This window comes from Saccoglossus kowalevskii, chromosome 5, assembly GCF_978046115.1.
Source record: "Saccoglossus kowalevskii chromosome 5, keSacKowa6.1, whole genome shotgun sequence".
In the NCBI taxonomy this organism is placed as follows: domain Eukaryota; kingdom Metazoa; phylum Hemichordata; class Enteropneusta; family Harrimaniidae; genus Saccoglossus; species Saccoglossus kowalevskii.
In genome coordinates this window covers 19,111,220-19,134,617 of record NC_140645.1, presented here as the reverse complement: position 1 = coordinate 19,134,617, position 23,398 = coordinate 19,111,220, and the positions used below count along the sequence as shown (strand labels likewise).

The 23,398-nt window shown below is 35.0% G+C and overlaps 1 protein-coding gene across 1 annotated transcript in view; it reads left to right on the top strand.

Annotated features, from left to right (window-relative positions):
* LOC102807574 (nephrin-like) overlaps nucleotides 1-23,398 on the top strand; it is a 50,886-nt gene continuing 27,488 nt past the window's right edge. Inside the window, exons 1-2 of the mRNA XM_085498778.1 lie at nucleotides 1-155; nucleotides 3,854-3,934. Of these exons, the coding sequence (XP_085354904.1) occupies nucleotides 3,856-3,934 (79 nt within the window). The 5' untranslated portion in view covers nucleotides 1-155; nucleotides 3,854-3,855. The remainder of the gene's footprint in view (nucleotides 156-3,853; nucleotides 3,935-23,398) is intronic.

Genomic DNA, 23,398 nt, shown 5'->3' with positions numbered 1-23,398 from the left:
ATTGTTTTTCGAACGTCGTTTTGGTGTTGCTTATGATGGATGAATTAGCACGGATTTGATTTTGGGTTTTTATCACTGAATTTAAACCGGGAACGTTTTACAAAGTTTGCTGATCGATGCCTTATTATTCCTAGAACCACGAAATCGAAAAATAGGTGAGTTTGGGATGATTATATACGTATTTTTTTTCCGCATAATACCTCCAATGGATGGATTTGATCCTGCGCCAAAACTTGTTGTATCTTCCCGAGTTTAAAATTTCTGTCGATAATATTTGAGTCTTCGTTATTTTGACGAAGTGTTTCAAGGATTTTAACCACGACGTTAATTATTACTCAAGTGAGGTAGAAATGCGATTTTATAAGTTTACTGAAAGCTAGACGAAAGTCTTCTTTAGTTTGACCAGTCTGGAGCCGCTGACAGTTTTGGGTCATCTTCAACGCTTTTTCGTTTTGTTCATACTCGCACTTTGCTCATATTCCCATATTGTGCGCTTGCAACCTAGTTCACATTCTCCAATTGCGAATTTTGGATTTTTCCATTGGGTTGGGCAATCAAAACAGTATTATTTCTGTCATCAAGATCGTAATTTACGTTCTGTTTAGTCGTCTTTGAAGGCCGCGCAGGGGGGCGCCGGGGTGAATGAAAAGAGGCCTCAGACGAACAGCTGATTCTTGAGTGCGGCTAATCCCTGCTTGCTTACAAGTTCGTTATCAGTAAATTCGGAAAGTAAACCTAGTTTTATACAGCTGTAGAATCTTTTACTTCAACAATGCAACCTTTTAGACTGGTTGTTATAAACATTCGTCACATGTTTTATTGATCCCTCAAACCTTGACACTTGAAAAAGTGACTGTGTCACTGTCAGAAAAAAAAACAGTTCAGGCTTCCAGTAAAATTGTATAGATATGAACATCGAACATACACACAAATTATCCCATGTTCTTTTGCTTGTTGCACATTTGGACATTTTTTCCCTCTACCATATTTGCTATATTCAAAGTAAATGTGCATCTATTTAAAAGTGCATGTAAACCGTTAGTTGCATGTATTATATGCAAGATTATTAAAAATATGACTTATTTTGACCAGATACACCTCTGACATTTTGGTAAGCGCATTGCTATAGTATAATAATATAATTAATATAATTAATGCAAGTGTTTCTATTTGAGATATGTAAATTAGTTTTAACTGTCAGATCATCAAATGGAGCCCCAGACACTGTCCACATTTTTGTTTTAATTCTAGTCTGCTCTTCCAAAAAAAATGTTGACAAAAAATTGCATTTTATTTTCATCAAAAACTATTTGCATAAAATAAACCATTTGATTTACCATTAGGTACTTGCCTGAATTTTAGGTGACGGTGCTCCTCAACCAGTAGAATAAATGACCTGGAAGATGAACAATGAGGTCATTATTTCATCTGTTATTGTAAATTATTTAAGTAAACGATAATATTCATAATATGCTTCTCAAGTAAAGACAGTAATGAACAAATATTTTATCCTTTATCGTTGGTAAACTTTTAGTTTACCGGTCACTGGTAGCATAGTGGTTGTCGCACCAGACTCATGATCGGTAGACCCAAGTTCAAATCCTACCTTAGGCTGAACATCAAAATGGTCGACCCCTACCCTGGGTGAATGTGCCACAGACTCAATGGGAAGGCCAATTCCACTGGCCGAGATTCATTTACTAACGAATGCGACTTTGGGGAACCTTGGTTAAGGTCTGCAGGTGCCTGTGTTCGACCGGGCCTGGTTGACGCCAGGATAGCGCATTACAAATTGCCATTTGACAGAGAGATGGCCACACAGCCCTGTCATGTAGTCCCAAACATGAATATGACTTCTGTGGCAAAATGCACTATGTGTCATCACTAGCACTTGCAATTTGCACATAAAAAAAGTCAGGAGAGACAACAGTGACACTTAATGTCCGGAACTGTCGCCTGGCACAAAAAAAATTTAAAAAAAAAACACAAAAAAAACTTTTAGTTAATACTTGCGGTAATAAGGAATGCAAATCAGACACAAGAAATGACTATAGATTATTGTAATCAAAAACTATGCAAAAAACGAGTGTTTATTTTCGATACTGGAGTTATATGTTTTAATGATAAAATCCTCAATATTTTGATGATTTTGAACTGAATAAACATTATTTCATAGGTCTTGATTATAAGGGTTTTATTTTGTGCAAAATGCCAAAAGTTGACTTTGGTTATCATAATGTTAATGGTCTTTGTGAAAACTTTAAATTTTTTACTACTTTTCGCTTTCTATTTAACATTGAATATTCAATGTATGTGCAATGCATCATGGGACAACAATTCCATTGAATACTGTAAAATACTTTATTTTGGCTGGAATTAATTTTCGCTGAAAAGACTTTTTGTGTGTTTTGTATGGAATTTATTTTCACAGATTTTTGATGAGTTGAATGTAAAATATAGGAAAAAAGGTATATTCACTGCAATTTATTTTCACTGAATCACTCCTTCAGCGTAAATAGCGAAAATTAATTTCAAGCGAAAATATAACATTTCACAGTACTGTAAAATACTTTATTTTAGCTGAAATTAATTATCGCTGGAACGACTTTTTGGGTGTTTTGTATGGAATTTATTTTCACTAATTTTTTATGAGTTGAATGTAAAATATAGGAAAAAAGGTACATTTGCTAGATTTTATTTTCACTGAATCATTCTTTCAGCGAAAATAACGAAAATTAATTCCAAGCGAAAATAAAGTATTTTAACAGTATAGCCGAAAAAAATATCATGCCGAAAAGTTACTGAATTAAATGTTAATTCTATGAAATAAATAAATAAATATTAGGATTATATCTATAATTATCTATAAATCATGATACCTGGTACAGTCCCAAGGATTAACAGCTTCCTCTTTAAATAAAAATAACAGAATGGTCATCAGTATTCATGATGTCATAATGGTTTTTGATTTACTATAATCCTCTTGTTTTTCAAACAGTGGTAAGATAAACCATCCAAGTTAAGTTAACAAGGTCAAATTCCATTCTTGGAGGGCTTCCCTACTTGAAATACTGTAAAATACTTTATTTTAGCTGGAATTAATATTCAATGAAAAGACTTTTTGGGTGTTTTGTATGGAATTTATTTTCACTGATTAGATTTGAAGTTGAATGTAAAATATAGGTAAAAAGGGTTATTCGCTGGATTTTATTTTTGCTGAGTCAGCCCTTCAGCAAAAGTATTTTACAGTAGTTATACAATGTTATGAGATCATTGAGGTTGAGCTATAAATATGATTTTTTAATTTTGCCAATCACACTTTTATCTGGTCTATCTAAAATAATACAGAATTTTGTTTTGAACTGTGAATCTCTGTACTGTTATTTTTTACTAATACTTTATGTTCTGAAAACAAATGTATCAAGGTAAAATCATTTGCAATCTAGGAAATTGCCTGATTGTTCAAGATCTGACACGTCTGAAATTTCGGCAGGAGACATAGATAGATGTAGGGTTTGAATTTACGAAAGGAGCGACACAGTAACTATAAAAACAATCTTAAAAAACACTATTAAATCATCAAACCAAGTGGTGAAAGAGGAACAAATTATCAAATTTATCAAAGTTGTTTTGTTGGCAGAATTCAAACTGCAATGCATGGCAGCATTTATTGTAGTGAAGACAATAAACAACCAAGCCGATAAACAGTGCAATATATAAGTTTCATCAGAGAGTAGAAAACCAGGGAAAAAACATTGTTTCATGTCTCATGTCTGGCGGGAACACTGAAAGTGCTCTCAACTCAGTTTTGCCGGCAATACAACTTTAAAAATGTTTGTCTCTTACTTTTCAGACATGTTTAGATGGTTTGATAATGGTTCTCATGCATTCCGGTTTTCTTCATTCCTTACCTTCATATTTCTTATACACAGAGGTAAGTAATTAATTCTTAATTACTCGTTTTATTTATTTATTTTTCTCTGCCTGTTGTACAAGGTTAATATCCTGTGAGCTTGCATTTAATAAATCAGTGAATCTATTTAAAAAATCATGAATTTTACTGTTAGCTAACAGTTCATATGCGTACTGTTTAGTTTCACAAAGTGATCCAAAATGCACAATACCACACAAAACAACTCAACTGGTTTGCGTTTTATGTTTAAACTTGTTTGTACCCTGTGTTTTATACATGACATACATTTTTGACTCCCATGTGCGAAGCACAAAATGGGAGTCTTTGCAGTTAGTGTGTCTGTATGTGTGTATGTGTGTATGTGTGTATGTGTGTATGTGTACTTGGATTGCTATATGTTGCGAGGACAAAAATACAGATATATAGCTACTTCCGAGGACATACACACCTTCCGAGGACCTTTTTCATAGTCCTCGGAAAACATAATTTATATTAATAGTTAATTCGATTATTAATACGTTTTGCGTAGCTTAGGTTTAGTATCGGGGGAAGGTATGGTTCACGTTATATTAATATTAATATAATTATACCATACCTTACCCCGATACTAAACCTAAGCTTCGCAAACATTTCTATGTTCAGTCACGGGATATTCAACTCTTGTTTAATTAAACTTAATTAAAGTGCAATTCTCCATTGTATTGCATTGTAATTGAGTTTAATTAAACTCCAATTAAAACGCAACCCTATATAGGAACGCGTTTTAATCGAGTTCATATCGCAACTATATTAAAAGTTAATTCAACTATATTAAAAGTTAATCCAATGGAGTCCTCGGAACATATAGCAATACAAGTATGTGTGTGTATGTGTGTGTGTATGTGTGTATGTGTGTCCGACTGTTCCACTGCTATCTCAAGAACCATACATCGGTTTTTGATGAAACTTGGTGCATAGATGCTCTGGGCCAATGCGCAGATTTGATTAGGTTTTGGTAAAAATCCATGCTCGTTAATTACCTAATTTGCATGATAATTAACTAATTTTTAGCTGTTCTATGACTGTTCCACTGATATCTAAAGAACCACTCATTGGATTTTGATGAAACTTGGTACATAGATGCTCTGAACATATGCGCAGATTTGATTAATTTTTGGTAAAAATCCGTGCATATTAATTACCTAATTTGCATGATAATTAGCTATTTTTTAGTGGTTCCATGACTGTTCCACTGATATCTAAACAACCACTCATTGGATTTTGATGAAACTTGGTACATAGATGCTCTGAACTAATGCTAGGTTTTGATTAGTTTTTGGTAATAATCCGTGGATACTAATTACCTAATTTGCATAATGATTAGTCAATTTTCGGTTTTTCCACTGATATCTCAAGTACTAATCATCACATTTCAATGAAACTTGGTACATAGATGTCATACGACACTGCACAGACCTGATAGTTTTTATGGTAATATCAGTACATATTAATTACCTAATTTGCATAATTAATTAATTTTCAGCATTTGATATAAGTAGTTAGCATTACATTTCAATGAAACTTGGTACTTACATACTCAAGGACTATGCAGAGATTGATTGTTTTCGATAAATATTTGTGCATATTAATCACCTAATTTGCATAATTAGTTAATTTTCAGCTTTTCCACGGGTATCTCAAGTACTAATCATCGCATTTCAATGAAACTTGGTACATAGATCCTTTAGGACTATGCAGAGACCTGATTAGTTTTAGGGTAAATAATTGTGCATATTAATTACCTAATTTGCATAATTAATTTTCAGCTTTTCTACTGATATCTAAAGTACTAATCATCATATTTCAATGAATCTAGAATTATGCAGACCCAATTAGTTTCCGGTATTTATTTGTGCATAATAATCACCTAATTTGCATAATTAACCAACTTTCACACTGATATCTCAGGTACTATACATCACATATCAATGAATGTACATGGATGCTGTAGGACAATAGACAGACCTGAATAATTGTGGGTTAAAATCTGTACATATTAATTACCTAATTTGCATAATTAACCAATTTTAATCTTTCACACTGATATCTAAAGTACCGTAAAAACTCCAAAATTTCGACTGGTTTTAAATAATTTGTGTTAGAAATGTGACGTGTTTTTAGAGTCAAAATTAAGGTGCATTTTCGGACGGTCGAATTTTTCAGAATAGAAATCAGCAAAAAAAAATGGGGATGATAGACAGTGTGCTTCATTAGTTTTTAAAAAATGCAATGTCCGTCAATTGACGTAAACTTCCTCATGTTTCACGGTAAAAGCAAAGGTCGTGGCCGAGTTGTAACTCAAAATCTAAACAAAGTCATCAATCAGTGAGTATTATGACAAGCAAAACAAAACATCAAGACGCGGAGAAGAGGTCAGCACAAAACTAATAGGTCAAAAGACAAAGCTGTCTCGCACTACCTAGGAAAACTTGCGAATGTTCGAAGTACAGGTACCCATTGGACAAAAGATACATGGAAGTTTAGCAAACGATCTCCCCGACCCAGTGCAATGTATCCGGTTAGAATCAAAGCTCACGTGTCCCTTATTTGAGCACCGTACCGGTGATTTGAGGGACCAAATTCTGCCGTAAATTCGCCCTTGGATTAAAAAATATAATGGGATTTAAGAAAATAAAATGGGACTTTTAAGGTGTATTTTGGCGTCATTTTTCGGACATTTCAATCAATCCTGCCGGCTAAAATAGAGTCTAAGTTTTACCGTAGTCATTGACGTCTGTCTATTCAAGAGTACACGTGTATGATTTTTATCGTGACTAGCGTGAGCGGGTAAGCTTCCTTTCGAGAATGAGCTGTTATCACTGTGAACAATGTTAAATTATTCTTCAGATGACCAGTTTATTTTTTAAAAACAACTAATTTTTTTATTTAAAAAAAATCATGCCGTTTTCGCATCATCCAGCTTTTTTATTGGTTAATTAGCGATTTGACCTATTTGACCTAAGAGAACATGGCGGATATCCTACAGCATCAAACGTTTATACGAGACCGGAATCATTCGCTTACGATGAAACTAAGTTGACTTTTATTTGTATTTCATAACCATTCAACAAATTTATTTTGTGTACATTATTATAATCACTACTGAGTACAGTAATAATCAACAATTCAGAAACGCAGCATGCCGAGATTTTTGTGTTCGTTTTTATTTGAAACTTCGTTTATTTAGAATATATTTTCGTTACCAATAAAATAAAAATCTCTCAGTCAATCAGAAACCCGGATTCATGCCTTTGAGGAAGGTCCCGTTTGAACGCTCACATCGTTTTTTTTTTCGTTTGGGGGAAAACTAAAACTGGTCGCAATTTTCGAATAAGAATGAGTCGGCAATTTTTAGTGGAGTCGAAAATTTGGAGGTAAATAAAACACCGAAACCCGGCAAATAAATAGGCGGTCAAATTTTTAGAGGGGTCGAAATTTTGGAGTTTTCACGGTGCTAATTATTCCATTTCAATGAAACTTAGTACAAAGATGCTCTAGGACAATGTACAAACCTAATTAGTTTGGGGTAAAAATCTGTTCATATTAATTCCCTAATAAGCATAATAATTCATAATTTGTTGGTTCTAATCACATTTCAATTAAACTTGGAGACATAGATTTTCTGTTACATTGCGCAGACCTCATTAGTTTTACACTCAAATCTGGTCATATTAATTTTCTGATTTGCATAATTAGTTTTCAGCTAAGTAATTTCGAATTATATTTAATGTGTCTCCAATACTCTCAGCACATGGGAGTTCTTTCTAAGCTTTCTTTGATTTAGATTTAATTTCAAATTGGTCACAAAAACAAAAAAAGTTATGGGTGTCAACTTTTAGTTATTTATAGAATTGGTACTGTAAAACCATTTATTTTTACTGGCATTTAATTTCACTATTTTAGCATTTCAAGCATATTTACTGATGTTCACTGAGTTATATTGTTATTTTACATGTTCATATGGATTTCATTTAACAGATTTTACTTACATGTATCAACAAAAATAGGAAAATTAAAACATTGTGAATAATTAACGCGTAATGAGAATATGTCAATGATAATTTTAATTATTTATTATTGATTATCAAGATAACGGTCAAATACAAATTTATTTTCAAAGTTCCCAAAAAATACTAGTTGATCATATGGGACTACACATTTTCTTAATTTATGGAGCTTATAACTTTTTTCTCTGATTTGGGTAAGCAACATCTAAACTGGTTGCTGAACTGCTACTGAGTATTTCTTCCAGTATGATGAATAAAACAGATGTTTTCACCATGGGGTGTGTCTAACTGAGAAGATGGTACATACACTACCTCACTAGGGCCTCTTTGTTGATGGTGGTGTTTTATTTAGCTATGAAAACTCACAGTGCTGTGATATAGAGTTACATTTGATATATCTGGACATAGTTGTTATTGGATTTACAAACAACCTATGGCAGCCTTAAAAATGACCTCCAGCTCATTGTGTGCCATCTCTCAAATATGTTGGGAATTCCACTATTAATTTATTTACTATCTGTAGAACATTTCCTGCTGTAGTATATACCGGGTAGTGTCTTAAACTTCAATTAAACTACTTTATTTTAACTGGAATTAATTTTGGCTGAAAAGGCATTGGGTGTTTTGTATGGAATTTATTTTCACTGATTTTTGATGAGTTGAATGTAAAATATAAGAAAAATAGGTCTATTCGCTGGATTTTATTTTCACTGGATCATTCCTTCAGTATAAATAGCGAAAATTAATTCCAAGCGAGAACTTTGTTTTTTTACCTCCAGTCAAGTCTTGTAACCAAAAGTTTAAAAAAAAAATTATATTTTAAAGTCGACTGCAAGCATTCAACTTAATAAATAGAGCATAAATGGGTGATCAATGTCATACTGATATCTGCTGGATATGTCAATGTATAGATGGGGTGGGTGAAGTGTGCCCTCTTAAATTGATGTAACTTGCCACCGATGCAAAAAGTTTTGCCGAGATTTGTGTAGTTGCATGACTGTCTAATTGTTTAGTATAAATCAGTTCTCTTTATTTTAACATATAACTGTTTCAGTATGTTCTGTGTGTACCGTAAAAACTCAATCAATTCGGCCATGTAAAAATAAATATTTTTGGGGGTGGGCCAATTGACTGAATAAATATAGAAAATATGTTTCCGAAGTGGTCGATTTGTTTGAATAATTTTTCAACGTTTTAAAACTGGGTTCGAAGTGTGTATCACCGGTAACTGAATAAATATATCGTTTTCCCGAGATTAGAGTAAAGGTGTAGTACTAGTCTGAGACTTGACCCAATTTTAAAACAAACTACAAGCGCGTTCAAGAAATCTGACGCAACCAGGCCACCTGCTGTTTTGTTGCCGTGGAGACGACAGTTTTATGTCACGCTCCCGTAAATGTAAACAAACATGGTAATAGAATTATGCTTTATTGCTAATTGCTGTACTATTTTTTTGAAATTATCTACAATTAAACTATACATACAATACAATAATATATTTTAAATAAACTACAATAAATAACACTGAAAAACATAATACGAGACGACACACTGATATTTTGTTACAGTATCTCTTTTTACCTCCGCTGTCGACTTTGTCGAGCGGAGCTTATCATATGAGTGATTGTCCGTCGGCGTCCGTCGGCGTCGGCGTCCGTGTCAATGTGTTACTTTTTCGACTTCTTCTTGAAAACTACAAGCCTGAATGCTTTGATACTTGGTGTATATGTACCTTGGGTAGACCTCTCTTAGGTTTGTTCATTTCATGTTGATATCTTCAATTCTCTAATTTTGGTGAATATTTTTGTCATTTTTGTTAGAAAGTGATATTTTCGACTTCTTGTTAAAAACCGCAAGTGCAATTGCTTTGATATTACATATATAGGTACTACATGTGGACCTCTCTCAGATTTGTTCATTTTGTAATGATATCTTTAATTCTCTAATTTTGGTGAATATTTTTGTCATTTTTGGTAAAAAGTGATATTTTCGACTTCTTGTTAAAAATCGCAAGTCCAATTGCTTTGATACTACATATATAGGTACTACATGTGGACCTCTCTCAGATTTGTTCATTTCTTGATGATATCTTCAATTCTCTAATTTTGGTGAATATTTTTGTAATTTTTGGTAAAAAGTGATATTTTCGACTTCTTGTTAAAAACCAAGAGTTCAATTGCATTGATATTACATATATAGATACTACATGTAGACCTTTCTCAGATTTGTTCATTTCGTGATGATATCTTCAATTCTCTAATTTTGGTGAGTATTTTTGTCATTTTTGGTAAAAAGTGATATTTTCGACTTCTTGTTAAAAACTGTAAGTCCGATTGCTTTGATATTATATATATAGGTACTACATGTGGACCTCTCTCAGATTTGTTCATTTTGTGATGATATCTTCAATTCTCTAATTTTGGTGAATATTTTTGTAATATTTGGTAAAAAGTGATATTTTCGACTTCTTGTTAAAAACCAATAGTTCAATTGCTTTGATATTACATATATAGATACTACATATAGACCTTTCTCAGATTTGTTCATTTCGTGATGATATCTTCAATTCTCTAATTTTGGTGAATATTTTTGTCATTTTTGGTAGAAAGTGATATTTTCGACTTCTTGTTAAAAACTGCAAGTCCGATACTATACATATTGTTCATTTTCTAATGATGTCTTCTGTTCTTTAATTGAAATGTGCATTGCTAACAGCGGAGCTATCTCAGCCGACAGGCTGCTTGTTGTCATTTTTGGTAAAAAGTGATATTTTCAACTTCTTGTTAAAAACCGCAAGTCCAATTGCTTTGATATTACATATATAGGTACTACATGTGGATCGCTCTCAGATTTGTTCATTTTGTAATGATATCTTTAATTCTCTAATTTTGGTGAATATTTAGTCCCCGTTCGGACGCAGTCCGAAAACGGGGACTTATGTTTTGCCCTGTGTGCGTCCGTCCGTCCGTGCGTCCGTGATCACCTGTATCTCGAACATGCATGGACCGATTAAGTTCAAACTTCACTCATACATCACACATTATATGGGACATATGCACATGCATTTTTTTCATGATCCGATTAACGATAGTCGAATAGCGGCCATTTTAAGGCCGAAAATGCATCAAAATCGCACATTTTCACCATTCCGGACCCGGATCTCAGTTATGCATGGACGGATTTTGTTCAAATTTGGTACATACATTAAACATAATAGGACCTTGATGCACGTCATTTTTTTTTTTGGATCGGGTTCGAAATGGCCGTCTGGCAGCCATTTTGTTTTAAAGAATTCAGTTCTGGATCCGTATCTGAGACATGCTTGGATTGATCGAGTTCAAACTTCACAGACACAAGGTACATCATGTCACAAATATGTATGTGCATTTGTTTCATGATCTCATTAACGATAGCCAAATGGGGGCCGCTTTAAGGCCGAAAATGCATTGAAATCGCACATTTTCACCATTCCGGACCCGGATCTCAGTTATGCATGGACGGATTTCATTCAAATTTGGTACATACATTAAACATAATAAGACCTTGATGCACGTCATTTTTTTTTTCGGATCAAGTTCGAAATAGCCGACTGACGGCCATTTTGTTTTAAAGAATTCAGTTCTGGATCCGTATTCGAGACATGTCTGGATTGATCAAGTTCAAACTTCACACACACAAGGTACATCATGTCACAAATATGTATGTGCATTTGTTTCATGATTTCATTAACGATAGCCAAATGGGGGCCGCTTTAAGGCCGAAAATGCATTGAAATCGCACATTTTCACCATTCCGGACCCGGATCTCAGTTATGCATGGATGGATTTTGTTCAAATTTGGTACATACATTAAACATAATAGGACCTTGATGCACGTCTTTTTTTTTTCGGATCAAGTTCGAAATGGCCGACTGGCGGCCATTTTGTTAAAGAATTCAGTTCTGGATCCGTATCCAAGACATGTCTGGATTGATCAAGTTCAAACTTCACACACACATGGTACATCATGTCACAAATAGATATGTGCATTTGTTTCATGATCTGCTTAACAATAGCGGAATGATGGCCATTTTAAGGCCGACTGGCGGCCATTTTGTTAAAGAATTCAGTTCTGGATCCGTATCCAAGACATGTCTGGATTGATCAAGTTCAAACTTCACACACACATGGTACATCATGTCACAAATAGATATGTGCATTTGTTTCATGATCTGCTTAACAATAGCGGAATGATGGCCATTTTAAGGCCGAAAATGCATCAAAATCACGTATTTTCACAATTCCAGAACCGGATCTCAGTCATGCATGGATGGATTTTGTTCAGATTTAGCACAATGTGTTGTACATATGCAGGTGCATTTCGGTCATGATCTGCTTTGAATGTATATGTCACTCAAATATGAACGGAACTGGGACGTGTCATTGACAATGACTTGTTAATATTGACGACCATCTAGTCTATTGGGCAAACAAGTTTGCATAGCTTTCAGTTCACTAAAAAGACCCAATAATGGTTTATGATCTGTGACAATACTGTGGGATTTTCGTACACCAAATATAATAGCACATGCCTTTTTAGCTCTCCTGTCGACTTTGTCGAGCGGAGCCTATCATATGAGTGATTTTCCGTCGTCGTCCGTGTCAATGTTTTACTTTTTCGACTTGAAAACTACAAGCCTGAATGCTTTGATACTTGGTGTATATGTACCTTGGGTAGACCTCTCTTAGGTTTGTTCATTTCATGTTGATATCTTCAATTCTCTAATTTTGGTGAATATTTTTGTCATTTTTGGTAAAAAGTTATATTTTCGACTTCTTGTTGAAAACTGTAAGTCCGATTGCTTTGATATTACATATATAGGTACTACATGTGGACCTCTCTCAGATTTGTTCATTTTGTGATGATATCTTCAATTCTCTAATTAATTTATTTTGGTGAATATTTTTGTAATTTTTGGTAAAAAGTGATATTTTCGACTTCTTGTTAAAAACTGTAAGTCCGATTGCTTTGACACTATTCATATTGTTCATTTTCTAATGATGTCTTCAGTTCTTTAATTGAAATGTGCATTGCTAACAGCGGAGCTATCTCAGCCGATAGGCTGCTTGTTGGTAAAAAGTGATATTTTCGACTTCTTGTTAAAAACCGCAAGTGCAATTGCTTTGATATTACATATATAGGTACTACATGTGGACCTCTCTCAGATTTGTTCATTTTGTAATGATATCTTTAATTCTCTAATTTTGGTGAATATTTTTGTCATTTTTGGTAAAAAGTGATATTTTCGACTTCTTGTTAAAAACCGCAAGTCCGATTGCTTTGACACTATTCATATTGTTCATTTTCTAATGATGTCTTCAGTTCTTTAATTGAAATGTGCATTGCTAACAGCGGAGCTATCTCAGCCGATAGGCTGCTTGTTGGTAAAAAGTGATATTTTCGACTTCTTGTTAAAAACCGCAAGTGCAATTGCTTTGATATTACATATATAGGTACTACATGTGGACCTCTCTCAGATTTGTTCATTTTGTAATGATATCTTTAATTCTCTAATTTTGGTGAATATTTTTGTCATTTTTGGTAAAAAGTGATATTTTCGACTTCTTGTTAAAAACCGCAAGTGCAATTGCTTTGATATTACATATATAGGTACTACATGTGAACCTCTCTCAGATTTGTTCATTTTGTAATGATATCTTTAATTCTCTAATTTTGGTGAATATTTTTGTCATTTTTGGTAAAAAGTGATATTTTCGACTTCTTGTTAAAAACCAATAGTTCAATTGCTTTGATATTACATATATAGATACTACATGTGGACCTCTCTCAGATTTGTTCATTTTGTGATGATATCTTAGATTCTTTAATTTTGGTGAATATTTTTGTCATTTTTGGTGAAAAATGATATTTTCGACTTCTTGTTAAAAACAGCAAGTGCAATTGCTTTGATATTACATATATAGGTACTACATGTGGACCTCTCTCAGAATTGTTCATTTTGTAATGATATCTTTAATTCTCTAATTTTGGTGAATATTTTTATCATTTTTGGTAAAAAGTGATATTTTCGACTTCTTGTTAAAAACCGCAAGTCCAATTGCTTTGATACTACATATATAGGTACTACATGTGGACCTCTCTCAGATTTGTTCATTTTGTGATGATGTCTTCAATTCTCTAATTTTCGTGAATATTTTTGTAATTTTTGGTAAAAAGTGATATTTTCAACTTCTTGTTAAAAACCAATAGTTCAATTGCTTTGATATTACATATTTAGATACTACATGTAGACCTTTCTCAGATTTGTTCATTTCGTGATGATATCTTGGATTCTATAATTTTGGTGAATATTTTTGTCATATTTGGTAAAAAGTGATATTTTCGACTTCTTGTTAAAAACTGTAAGTCCGATTGCTTTGATACTATACATATTGTTCATTTTCTGATGATGTCTTCAGTTCTTTAATTGAAATGTGCATTTCTAACAGCGGAGCTATCTCAGCCGATAGGCTGCTTGTTTTATTTTTTAGATCAGATTCTGAATGGCTGACTAGTGGCCATTTTGTTTTAATGAACGGGTTTCTAGAGTCATATCTCTGACATGCTTTGACTGACTATGTTCAAATTTTATATATTCATTATACATATATTCATAATGGCTGATTTTGTTTTAATTAATGCTGTTCCAGAGCAATATCTCTCAATACTCGTTTGACGATCAGATACAAATGTCAATCATTTAAATGTTAAACAATCATCATATTCCTGACATGTTTATATTCCAGCTACATTACTATAAACAAAACTTTATATCTTAAATTATATATCTTAACTAACGGGACTGTGCCATGCATGGCTTGTTTTTTTGTGGTTTTTTTGTGTGTGCCAGGCGACAATTCCGGACACATTGAATGTCACTGTTGTCTCTCCTGACTTTTTTTGTATGTGCAAATTGCAAGTGTACTGTACTAGTACTGATGCATAGTGCAAACCTATGGGCTTGAAATTGGATCATGGAAACATCAATTGCCTAGATTTCTTATTAGTTTGCCTTGGAGTCTTTCAAAAAATATATTATTTCTATTTTCTAAGTCCTAAAACTAGGTGCCCTTTAAAACTTTATGCTTGTCATGTGGTCTTCATTACAGTGTATGCTGTTATGCTTTATATATTGTTTACATTTCAATGTTTAGTCTTGGTCTGTTTAAGAACTAACATAGAAATAACTGACAAAGACTAAAACCAATTAATTTACTCTGTTTTGAATTTTATCTTGGTTATCTGGGATTTCTCAGTCAGTGGGTATTATTAGAGAAGACAGGTCTGCAGCACCGTTGTGTTGAGTTTGTATGTGGGGTTGATTGGACTTCATGAGTATAGCACCGCATTTCCTAGAAGGCTAAATACAAAAAAATACCTTGCCTAGATTTTTCAGACCAATCCTGTATCTTTTTATGGGCAAACTATATTGAAATATTCAATATGGGCCATGAAGCACTGTGGAATAATAAATTGAGATTCTTCACTATGTTCACTTGAACATTTTTGCTCTTTTCAGGCACTCCGTCTAGAACTTTGCAGCAGGGCTTGCAAGTTTTAGAGATCACTGCCCCATATCTTGCCAGTCTGTTCAAAATAATGTAACCTTTATAGAGACGAAAATTTTCTTTGGGTCAATAAAAATTGCATTTTGTATTAAAAGTCAGTGTCTGTCATTTTCCAAAATAATATTGACCTTAATTTTGAGTTAAATTTATTATGTTTTAATTTCAACAGTGTTCAAGAAGGGCTAGAAAACGTTTCAACTTGCAGGCCTTGTAGGCAATAAGTATTTTACATTTATATATAATGTCAAAATTCTGGCGTCTCTCCAACATAAAATATAATAATAATAACTTAATTACACTACTATGCCATCAGAGGGCGTAGTATGGTTAATAAAATAATTAATAAAATACAAACCATAACAAATATAGTAGCTAAATAAAATAAACTATGATAAGGAAAAATTATTATTATATTTTCATGCATAAATCCTAAAAAAACTTTGTGACCTCTCTCTTCATCCCTCTGCCACGTATCCCTTAAGGTACAGTACTCATTCCGCTCAACCTCCCGCTTTTATCGCTTTTTTGCCGACCGCTTATTGCTTAATTTCCGACCGCTCGCTGCTTTCCGACCGGAAACCGACCGCTTTTTTTTCGTTCGCTTTTGTTCGCTCGCTCGCTCCTGCTATGGCTGGCTTCAGAAACATCGTCCGCTTGCCAACCGACCGCTGGAGTAACAATGATCGTACATTGTATGTATAAACTTAAGTTTTTATTTGTAATAAATTTAGGTTTTAATGACGATTCAAAACACAACGCCTTTTGCTTCTCAGTGTTGGAACAAAGACGCCTTCAAATCACTTGACACATTGTAACGTTTGCTACGCAAGTCGAACTGTGACCTGTATTTACATATTTACGTCCTTGTGTGTGTAGTTCAACTATATATAACTGGTCAATCGCGATATGTATTGAGTACTAGTATTTGTGTGTTGTGTGTGTGTTTCTGTGTGTGATTTTGATTAAATTTATTCCGAACGGCGCTCAAAATAATTTGACACTTTGTTAATTGCGAACGCAACGCACACTATGACCCTTACTCAATTTGCATAAGTAATACGAATGCTGTAGTTCAGAAAATCTATTGGTTAACTTTTGCTCGTGTCTGGGTGCGCAAAACAAAACTGCACATATAAATAGTTGCGTTCACGCACAGCTCCTTAGCACGGGCTAAGAGGTCAAATTCCTTAGCCTGTGCTAAGAAAACGTGCGTGAACGCTTAGCACGGGCTAAGGAATGCTAAGTACGGGTTAAATCTGATCCGAATTCAAGACGCGGTCTATAGACCATAGCATGGGCTAACAAAGTATGCGCGAACGCTTAGCCCAGGGCTAAGCGCCCTCTGCGGCGACCTTTGGGTGTGAAAATTGTCCCATGTTCGTATAACGACACTATTCCACCAGTCATTACTTCGCGCTCGCTTCCACACTAATCGGGTCACTGTAGTAGAGCGTACAGCAGCTCCAATCGTAGACAAAATAAATTTGGTTCGCTGTCTACGACATGCATTAATAAAACGCTGTATTCTGTTAGGCCCGTTGTATACTGTTTATGTGCATCCAAATAAGTTGGGTCCGTCTTCTCTCGCGTTCCTGTGCACGTCGCTTCAAAATTAGAACGAAACATGCCAGCAGCAGAAATAGAACCTCGCGCGTGTCATCCATTTTTCGTTCGTAAATAGCGGCTTACCAAAGGTCACCGACTAATGGCACCCCTTAGCCCGTGCTAACGACTGGCCCTCCCTGTGCGTGGACGCAATTGGGTCTAGCCGAAATGCAAATATGCTAGATAAGCCTAAATCAGCTTAAATCTTAGCCCGTACTTCGTGTAACGTGAACACAACTATTATCGCATAGCTGAATTTCTACAAATCAATTGGACTTAAACTACTAGTATAATGACTGTGACGATTAATCGCTTGTCTGAGTACATGCAGTGACGAATTATTGGATTGGCAGCAGCCGGACGAAAAATGAAAGAGATCTCGGAACAGTTAGGGAAGAGTAGGAAATCAAACTCGCGGTTTACCGCGGTCATTACCGCGGTGGTGGTGGGTGCTCGCCGGTCGACCGCATTTTATGCAAATTTATGCATAGATTCCATGACCCCGGTTTACCGCGGTCGTGTGCGGTAGGCTCGCATGGCAATTTACACCCTATTGTTAAGACTATGAATGGACACAATAGACTGGGAAACTAAAGGTTACTTGCCGCCAAGTTCAAATAATAAAATCGAGTGGTACCAGAAGATTGGAAAAATCTTCTATATTAGTTCGCAGAAGAACACTATTTTATTTTCACGAGTCTTGGTATAACATCGCAAAGCAACCCAGAATATCGTAGACCCCACATAATGTAAAATATTATCACATTATTTTGAATTTACATCATGTATAGTCTCAGGATTTATTTTAAAAGATTAATGTTTCGCGTATACCAATATAATCGGGCGAAGTATAAATTCCGAGTGTAAAACACTCGATGAGAGGCCGCAGTTTACGCTACCTCGAGACCATGCACTAAGTAGGAAAAGCAAGCCGAAGTCGAAGAGGGAGTGTCACACACTTGGTGCTACAATATATACTACAATAACTGGGTGATCAGCGAAAAAAATAGCGCACTTCTTGGCGAAACTGACTAATCTAATAAACCTTGGCCCAAGTTTAACCCCAAGTCACGCGCTGAACAAGTGGGTTGTTACCTTGGTGACCATTTGCGCTCCGCGCGTTGACCTTTTTATTATACACATCCCATTACGCAAATTTGTACTGGCTCTGCGTTGCCTACGTAAAAATTGTTACCGTTCTGGTTGTGAATATTTCACCATTGCCGACGTGATAATGCGTTGCCTATCTATTTCAGTAATTGACGGTCTGTAGGTGTTAAGTTGTCACCTCCAACTGATTGAGCGGGCAATTAAATACGCGATAATACCAGACTTAGTTTTTCTACTTTAAAACTGACGACAAAACACAATACAATCGTCCGGAGCCATCGAACTACGCGACTTAGTCGAAACCGCGACTTACTGCCTCAGAGACGGGGCCACTGAATAACTGTTGTTGATAATGATATTGTAAACAAACACGCACACACAAAACATTAAAGCCAGAAAAGTCAAGTCAAGAAACAACATTTCAAATAATAATTATGGTTTGACATCTATATCATTTTGAAATAAACTAAATTTCATGTAAATAAAATCCATGCGTTACAATTTACTGTAATTTCAAACTCGGGGCAGCGTACTTTGAACGCTGAGTATTCGATCGCTTACATTTCCAGTGAAAACAAAACAACGTCAGGTGCTTTTGAACTACGTGCGGTTGGCACAGTAACGGGCAATGACCTCAGCGGTTCACACGCAATGAAATTCTAATCAAGCCAGCTAGCGTTATCGTACGGTATCATAAACTCAATAATTATTCATTCAAAATGCCTTTCACAATCACGAGTACCATGGAACAAGAACATGTAACAGAAAAATAACATCTTTTGTTTAAAAAAGATTCTGTCAACCAAGAATACATGCGCAAGGCAAGATTTGTGAAACGAAACAGAAAATAAATAATCGTGTCAGTGCAATGCAGACAGCCTGATCTGTTTTGATTAGTTCGCCCGTTTCTCGTTTGCTGGCCATTTTTTCTGGAGTGTGACACAAATGGTGAACATGATACTGCCAAATCAATCAAGAACCAGGATACGGCTTGGATACGCTGAAACTTTGTAAATCGTCCTCTTTTCAATTGTAAACTTTATTCCAGTGTTACGCTAAATACATGTACTAAATACTAAACAAGCGCACATATCGTATTCATTTACAGCATTGGATTTTAAAACAATGACTCGAGGAATCACAAAGAAACTGTTAAGTACGTATTTCACACATTACCGAGGACTGCGGTAGAGACCGGTACAGCGGTAGAGACCCCTAATTATAAGCAGTCCGCGGCTCTCCCCGGCGTTCTGCGGTACACCGCGGTAATGACCGCGGTGCACCACCCGTTTGATTTCCTACTCTTCCCTTAATTTGTTGAGGAAAACAAAACAAACGCAGCCAGTGATACATTTTGAAAACAAAAATAAACGCAATCAGAGGCGCCGACCACGCGCGTTGGAAATAAATAACATGTTGTGACAGTCTCACCAAACTCTTTCACTCGCGCAATATAATTATGTTATTTCCCAAAGCACTTATATTTAATACATTGACAAAAAACACCGCAAGAAAAATGTAAATCAGGCTTGTAATTACTAGTAACTCTACTCGAACGCAATGTTGATCACTGTAAAAGTGGATAAATTCGAACCGTCATCAAATTCAAAATTCAAGCGATCTCGTTGAATGTCAAAAATAAACTCGATGTTTAGAAAGACAAAAACAACACCATATTAGAGTGCAAAAAAGTTAGCAGCAAAGAACGAGAAGTGCATGTGGGAAAGCGATGAGTGAACTCGAGGAAAATTATCCTGATGTGAGAACAAGCCATATACCCGCGGAGTACTCGCTAAAACATCGAGAAAATGTGCCATTTCAAAGGGCACCCTTACAAATAATGTCTGCGATTGTGTGAACATGATAATGTGCAAACAAGGAACAGAGCTCGTGGTCCACCAAGGAAACTTAGCGATGACGCAGTTAGATGTATACGGCTGTTGTAAACAGAGACTCCTTCGATCTCATATAAGCAGGTTCACGTGGATGTATCATTTTCAACTATTACCAACAACGCTATCATGATAACAAAGACATTATGAAATTCTTTTGTTTTTATGTAGAAAAATACAGTAATTTTACCAAGTAAAATCATATTTATTAAAATTGTTGTTCATACATGAGTTGTCGAACACACTACATAGTTTGTAATTTCATCCAGCTCCTTTCAGTCACGATTCAAGACAAATAAAAGGCACAAATATAGATAATATAGCAAATTATTTTTTTTCTGTAATATTCGTGTGTAATCAGTAATTATGAAAAAAAAATATGGGTACATATGGATTTCGTTATGAATTATTCTTAATATCAATTTCTAAATTATTTTGTCAAAATCAGTTTTTTTTCCAGGTTTTTTCCCCAAAAACGAAAGAAACGAGAGAAGTTTTTTTTTTATTATTATTTATTGGGAACGGAAAGTCTTTATCGTAGTGCTTCGCCTCGGTTGACAATGAGCTCTTCGGGTCGCTAAAACTGTATGAAGGATTGCAGGAAATTGACCCTTACCGATTCATATTTATGAATTAATCGGGATTCAGGTACCATAGTGTTTGTAACAGAAAAAAAAAAAAACGCTTTCGCGTGGGACTTTTCATGCAAACATTGTGAATGGTTCCCCGACACTGATTCCTTTTTAACTTTCAATTTTTCTAAGACGCGGCAAACCCTGCTCATGACCGGAGACGTCGTCAAGATGCAGGTGCGATTCCTCTTAGCAACGCGTTCTATTTATTTCCAAAGCGTGTGGTCGGCGCCTTTGATTGCGTTTATTTTGCTCTTTTATCTATCTATCACTGGCAGCGTTTGTTTTGTCGCGTCTCACAACTTAATGTCCAAGCTAACTTTGTTTTGGCTGTAAGTGAACTACGTACAGCTGATAAAAGTATTTCGCCCAGAGTTCGCAAAAAACGGAATACCCTGCAAAATTTGAATCCTTTATTTTATAACGAGACATTGGGCGCAAAAATAAAAACCATAATTGTAATTCAACAAGTTTATGTAACGTGTTAGTCCGCTTGCCAGCCGCCTAGTTAAATAACGCGATCTCCATTGATGTCGGCTTCGACAACTTCGGACAAGTAAGATGGGCGCTGGCCGACATTACATTTGCAAGTATTGTATTTGTTTGACAAATTGTACACTACGGTCATTCTATAACAATCGATCAGTCATTTTTTTTCACAGTCTTACTATTCCTGCAGATATTCTTCAATTGTTATAGGTGCCACGGATTTTAACATAACTACAACTTGACCCGTGTTAAACCCAAACCATGCGTACATGACAACCATCACCCTACACACGGTTACTCAACGAATACCGTACTCTACAGTAGACATTTTTCGCTCTCCACCAAAAATAGAATGGTTTTATTTCATATTAGTTGTGTCTGTGTCAGTGTCGTATTTGATTTCACATGTTTGGTTCGATCTTGTTTATGGTGGACATTATTACTACGCGTATGTATTATTACCAATTTTATATGGCCCGTGTGATCCACCGTATTTTTTCAACGGTCGTTCTATAAATTTCTGATTGTATTTATTCTTATTTTAACATCATAAAAAACGAAAATGATACACTTGTACATGAAACAGTAGGTAATGAACTGTAAATGCGGGCGGTTGCGCTGTCAGGCGAGCGAGCGAGCGATTGCGCGAGCGGATACTTCCGGATTTGCGCGGTCGAAAAAAAAGCGGAAATTGCGCAGTCGAATTGAACAAAGCGAGCGAAAAAAAAGCGATCGAAATCCGGAAGCGGGCGGGAGGTTGGGCGAAATGAGTACTGTAGTAGAAGCCTACTCATAAATTAAAAAAAACAGAATTTATTCATTTTGCAACAAACTCTACTCCAAGGCAATATAGGGATATTGACTTAAAAAAGTTGGGGGTCACCAGCCTTATTTTCGAGAAATTGATGGTTGTATTTTAGTGGAAAGTCGCCATTTTGACACTATTATAACACATTTACTACAGGTTCCTATGGAAGAGATATTATGTGTTATATCAAAATCAAGCCTGGTGACATAGGCTGAAAAAATCATATATTGTTAATGATGGAGTACTTTTTGTTGTTTTGAATTATTTAAAAAATCTGGGTTTTACAAAGTGTCAAACAATGCAATTGTTCTTTAACATTGTGCTCTATGGAATTGTTCTAAAAATAGCAATTTTCAAGAAATATTAGGACCCGTTTCTTAAAAAGCATAACTGTAACACACAAAATAATGCTATTTCATTGTACCATGAAACATTAGCTTCATGATTGTACATAATAAACTAATTAAAATTGCCATGCGATTTATGACTAATTTTGTCAAAAATTATGACTAGGCTTCTACCTTAAAAAACATAACATAGATCAGGACTCCAGGCATGCACTGAAAGGGTGTCCCAAAAAGTCCTAGAAAAATTTGTTTGAGTCCTGGAAAATGAAAGTCAGCATAGAAAGTCATTGCAAAGTGGTGTTTTGAAATCACCATTCAAATGCAAAGAAATTGATGTTTGGACTATCAGCTTAAAAAGCTATTACTGTCGCAAAGTGGTTTTTTGAAATGTAAGAAATGATTTTTCGATTCACAACGACATCTCGCGTAATTCTTGAAAGGCACATTCTAAACGTATGCTGCAAAAATCAAATGATTTGATTCTGGAATTCAATTTCTATTTTTATTGTGTCTTATTTTGAAAAGTCAAGCTTCCACCGGGGAATACATGTATAGCATTGTGATACATTTACTCTAGCAAAATTAACTATTATCAAATGTGTATAGCGCATTATTAAAGTATGAAAATACCTTAATACTTTTATGCTTGTCAAATCCCACATGATGTGTTGATGCCACTAATGAAACTATGGCTATGACCATTGTTCAATTTCATGCATAACACACGATCTGACAGTTAATGAAATATGGTCTGTTAATAGGGTTTGGACGATTTAGCATAAAAAGCCATTAATGTCGCATAAATGGTTTATTGACCAAAATTTTGATGAAATAGTTTGATAAAATTGAGGAAAATTTAGGAATTCAGGGTTTGCGCTAGTGTCTCAGCAAGACGAGTCCCACTTACAAAATTTTAAGAAATAGAAATTTGACCCTGGATAACTTTATT